Source organism: Drosophila subobscura, chromosome A, assembly GCF_008121235.1.
Source record: "Drosophila subobscura isolate 14011-0131.10 chromosome A, UCBerk_Dsub_1.0, whole genome shotgun sequence".
In the NCBI taxonomy this organism is placed as follows: domain Eukaryota; kingdom Metazoa; phylum Arthropoda; class Insecta; order Diptera; family Drosophilidae; genus Drosophila; species Drosophila subobscura.
The window spans coordinates 5,744,369-5,749,876 of record NC_048530.1 but is presented as its reverse complement, the minus strand read 5'-3'; the positions used below and the strand labels follow the sequence as shown (position 1 = coordinate 5,749,876).

Here is a 5,508-nt window from a genome sequence, read left to right as displayed (position 1 = left end):
ATCGTCATCGTCATCATCGGTCGGGCACTGGCACTGGCACTGGCACTTGTCTGCCGCATTTCTATTTCCATCCCCTTGGCAACATCCTTTTGCAGGCTTCCTTCCGCCGATGAAGAAAGCAGAAAGGAGAGAGCCTTCCGCTTGCGTAGGTGTTTGGCTTGTGGGCATTATTTGGCCTTAGTTTGCGCCATTTTCTTCATCTTTTGTACTGCTGCTGATGAATTCGTTAAACGCGCCACCCTCCGCCCCCATCCTGCGGAGAGGGTGTGGTGCAGGGGGACCAGGTGCCCCATCCTGCAGCAGTCATATCCTTCCAGCACTCCTGCCGCACCTCTGGGGCAATCGTTGCGCAGGTTGTAAACAACAAGCAACAGCAACAGCAACATCAGAAAAAATGAAACGAAAGGTGCCAGCTACAGCTGTAGCGAGTGTACCACAACTGGCAGATCCCCTTCATCTCTCAGTCCAGACTAAAGGTACAAATCGTTGACACTCTGTCGGCAGATCAACCAGCTTCCAGCTTCCAGCTGCCTTAGGCACGCGTTTGGCAGTGGATTGATCATATTGGATGTGGATTGTTGGATTAGTTTCCCCCTTCGAAATTCTCCTATTTCCAATTGCCAATATACCGCACTCATGCGCTACAAATGAAGGGCATAAAACCGCAGTAAGTGAGCATTTCAGTGTCGTATCCTTGACGTCAGCAGCAGGCAGGCAGTCAGGCAGGCAGGCAGCGACCGCTGGGGAAATGCAAGCTGGTGACAGACCGCAGCAGCAGCAGTGGGTAGGAGAAGGAAGCCCAACATCTCCCCCCACCGACCACCCCTGCGAAGGCACCCTTAAATCATAGAGAGAGAGAGAGAGAGAAATCTTTAAAGCTGGCTTTGCCATGTTTTTCCACTCCGAATCATTAGTTTCTGTAGCTGACTCCGAATCAGTCAGCATCTGGAAATCTTTTGTGCTCGAAAATTAATATGAAAACTCAGCTGATATTTGTTTTTCTCTGCTGGCTGCTGCCCATCACTGTGGCACGCTGGCTGCCGGGGTCCACTTGCAATTTGATGACCAAATCCTTGATGGATCTGTACGGGCAGCTGAGGCAGCGTCCCCAAGTGGAGGAGGATAAGAAGTTCCTAAAGGATGCCAGTGGCGCCCTGATGCAGTTTCAGCTTTGTGCCGATCCTTCAGCATTCTACCCGCACACTAAGAACGAGGACGATGAGGATGAGGACGAAGAGACGGCTGCAGACGATGATGCTGATAGTAATAATGAAGACCAAGACAACAACGATGAAGAGGACTCTGTGGAGGAGGCCGAACATGAGATGATGATGGTGGAGGAGCAAGAGGAGCAAGAGGAGCTAGAGGAGGCCGAGGAGCAGCAAGAGGCGGAGAATGATGATGATGGGGCTTTCATGGTGCGAGTATCCTGCATCCTAAAGGTCATACACGAAAACTCCAAAGCCCTTGCAGATGATCTCGAGAACTTCGAATCGGAGTTGCAGAAGATGAAACCGAAGCCGAATCCGAATCCGAATCAGGAATCCGAATCAGCTGACGAGGAGGATGCAGAGCAGACGGACGCGTGCACGGATCAGCCGACAGATGAAGAGGACAGCCCCGCAGAAGAGGAGTGCGAAGAGGATACCAAAGGAGAGCAGCAGAAGGACGAAGAATGCGACGAGGATCAGCAAGAACACGAGTGCGATATGCAACCAAAAGAGGTGCCCGAGAAAGTACCCGACATGGATCCACCCCAACCGAAATGTCCCCCCCTTAACATGCAACAGAAAGAAGAGGATGAGGATGAGGATGAATCCGACTCCGAACAGGAGACCGACAATGACGATGACACTGACAATGACATGAAAATGGACAAAGATATGGCCATGGCGCCCGAGGCTGATCCAAATGCTGACCCCGTTGCTAACTCCGCTGCTGATGCCGATTCTGACTCCGATGTTGGCACCGATGCTCGCCCCAATGCTGAGTCCGAAGCTGACTCCGATGTTGGCTCCGAAGCTGACTCCGATGCTGATCCCGATGCTGACTCCAATGCTGAGTCTGATGCTGATCCCGATGCTGACTCCGAAGCTGACTCCGATGCGGACCCAAAAGCTGAATCCGCTGATATTCTCAATGCTGAGCCTGATGCTGATCCCGATGCTGACACCGATGCTGACTCAAAAGCTGACTCCGATGCTGATCCCGACTGCAATGCCGACTTCTATGCCCTCCATAAGAAGATGATCAAAAGTAATGAGAAGCCTTTTCGAGCCGCTATGACCGTTCCCTGCTTGGCCAAGTTCCTCTGCGGTGATCGGTACCTTCGGGAGGATTACAAGGACATGGACGAGCAGTGCCATGGGATTGAACCATCGGCCGATTGGCTAACAGATCTGAATAACATATTCCGCTGATCAGCCCCCCGTTTATGTTTTGTTACTTTTCGTTACTTTTATTTGTATGTTGAATAAAAAGTAATGTTTATTTTGTATTGCAACGAGTTCAGGCGAGTCTTAAGCAAAGCGAAGGTAGAAGGTAGACGGTAGAAGCCTCTCTTCAGCCTTTGCTCAAAGGATATCAGCAAAGCGATGTCAACTTCGAGTCGAAATATCCATGGTAATGACATTGCAGACTCTGCGCCTTCTGTGCGGTCTTCGTGCCACCCCTTTGTGGTTGAAACGTAATCAAATAATAGCTGGAAAGAGCAGAGAAAAACTGATGGGAAACTTCTGCCCGAGTGACACTCATATGAGGCTGCAGTTAGCACTCGCATTCCACTCCTTGCGGGTCCTGCCGCCTGGCATTTCTGTGCATTTTTCGCTTGTGTGTGTTTTGGGCACATCTTCAAATGGGTTTTGTGGCTTTCGTACACATTTGTGCTTCAAAGCACCTACAATTTTCAACAACGAACACGAAATCGATTCAGATTTCAGCTTTCAGCTTTCAGTTTTCAGCTGCCCCCGAAGTCTGCTGGGTGTGTCCTGTGTGTCCTGTCTTGTCGGCAACAACTATCTTTATGGTTATGGGCCTCAACTTTTCTCAAATTCTCTCCGCTTTCGTACATTTTCTCACACGCTGAGGCCACTTCCTCTCTCTCTTTCCGCCACTCTTTTGGGTGGACTCCTCCCTGCTTGTCTTGTGATTTATTTGTTCTTATTAAAAGGCAAAAGTCTCTTTGTCTGTGATGCCTTTTGTTCCGCTAGATGATTGTTTTATTGTTGGACTTTAACGAGTATTTCCCTTAAGCCGCCGCTTCCCACTTCATGCTGGGCATGTGGAAGCCGCAGCTTCAAATGCCAGGCCCCGCCCCGCCCCGCCCCGCGTGCAAGCAGCTAAATTATGAATGAACGAAAGGTGGAAAAGGTGCTAGAGCTGCCCCCTGCTGCCCCCTGCTGCCTCCTGCTGCATTTTGCTGCACTCGTGTCTCCCGCAAGGTCAGCGAAAAGGTACTCGAGGGGTGCTGGCGGGGAGGGGGTCGTTCCTGAAGCGGTTGGTGCTGCTGCTGCTGCTGCTGCTCTGAACTTGAACTTTTGTCAGACCGAAAACAGATGCTTCTCGCGCGCTGTCTGGCTAAGTCGGCTTTAATTATGGCATACAGCACTTTGGCGCACAAGAAGACCGACCTCTGGAAGGGCAGGGAGAATCGTTGGAGCACCACGAGCAGAGATGAAGGAGCACCAAGGGGAAAGGCGACTCAGAGACGGGGAAGCGGCTGTGGCTGTGGCTGTGGCAGTGGCAGTGGCCTCCGCCGTTGAGCAATTAAACGCGAGGCTACAAATTCTTCACACGCTCCCCGCACATAAATTCAAACGAGTATCAAAGGAGGGACCACGAGACACTAGAGCAAAGAAAACACACAGAGAGAGAGAGAGAGAGCGGACTAAAGTGTGTGCAAAAGAGAGGCACCGAGAGAGGGCAGGGCACATAAATTCTAGAATATTTTTTAAGGGCACATATTTTGTGCCATTTATTTAAGGGAAAACTTTTGCTTTCGCCAATGAAATATGACGCTTGCTTTGCAGCTACCTTTGCCGCCACACCACAGCCCGAGGAGGACAGGGAGGAACGGTGGCTGAAGGAGGAGGAGAATGGGGAGAAGAGCGGCGGAGACATAATCATATTCATGACAATATAATGGCATCGTTGGATAGGAGGCTCGAGAGGAGAGTTGAGTCAGTCGACTGAAAGTCCTAGGCAACCACAAAGTCGCTTTTGCTGTCGCTTTCATTTTCATATGGCAGATACCCTGCATGGAGATTGATGGGCATGATGTATCTGCAATCTGCTCCATCCATTGGCTTCCAGCAACACTTGAAACCCTGGACATTGAGGCACTTAACATCCCATTTGGATGACTATTTACTAGCGATACATTTCCAAGGGTATCCAACTGCTCGACTCTGTGGGTTGGCCGTCTGACCAGCGCCAACGGCTGTCCATTAGCCAGTCAGCGAGTACAGCAAAGATATGGAGAGAACGAGTGGGCGATGGCATGGGCAGGGGGGGCAGCGAGAAGCTCCTTCCCCTAGTTGAACTTCATAAATTCATGAAGCTGCCACTGGCGCATTAATCAGAGAAATAAGACAGAAAGATGGGAAAAGCATCCAGAGTATGGGTCTTCTCCGCACTTCTCCCACCGATGGAAATGATCAAGTTTTTGCGCTTCTGTTTTGCCGCTGCTCAAATTGATTTCATCACGGAAGAGAAGAGATTTTGCATACTTTTTAATCCCCTCTCACTTGTTGGATAATTGCCAACAATTACAGGACACAAATGAATATGGGATTTATCTTGTGACAGGCATAACGATGCCCATCCATAATTCCTTTAGTTTTACTCTGACAAATTGCAATCCAACGAATCTTCGAGTCAGTCAATCAATTTCCAATGAACTAATTAAACATCATCTCCATAGCCATGAGTCCATGTACATAAATGAATAAATAATTCGTGTTCCATGCAGCGTCGGAGAATTCTTGGAAATTTCTTCCGAATAGACGAGTGAACAAGTTCTGGGAATTTTTTATGAAACGGGGTTCCTTGAGTTTTGGTTGAACATCAAATTGGTAAACGTCAAATCCTTTGAACTTAAATTCCGAGCAACTAAAGGGAAAGCTCCCAGAAGTGTGGAATCGCTGGAGTGGGAGGATCCGATTAATGTTTCGTCTTTATGGCTTTGCTTCGACTTGATAATCGAAGTTGTTTTTTGTTTTTTTACGTGAAAATTTTAAACTTTTTCATACATTTTGAATAAAGTTTCCATATAAATTTCATCAGGAGTGGCACCCGCTCGTTCTTTCTACGATTCTTCGGGCCTCTGCTTCGAATTTCTGATGGTGCATTAATGTTTTTTTTTATGAATCATTTCAGACCGATACTATCACAATATTATTGATATTTTTAATCAAACAATCAAAACCATCGATGGCTCTCTGAGCAGTTTTTGTTGCATGCTCTGAGGATGCATTCGCGGGTTCTGTGATGCTTTCCCTCGGCTAGCAG

At 48.7% G+C, this 5,508-nt stretch overlaps 1 protein-coding gene across 1 annotated transcript; it reads left to right on the top strand.

The window, feature by feature from the left end:
• Positions 1 to 933: 933 nt before the first annotated feature.
• Positions 934 to 2,420, top strand: LOC117894148 (putative surface protein SACOL0050). Its single transcript, XM_034801046.1, has one exon. The coding sequence runs from the start codon at positions 975 to 977 to the stop codon at positions 2,418 to 2,420; it is 1,446 nt and encodes a 481-aa protein (XP_034656937.1). The 5' UTR covers positions 934 to 974.
• Positions 2,421 to 5,508: the final 3,088 nt, after the last annotated feature.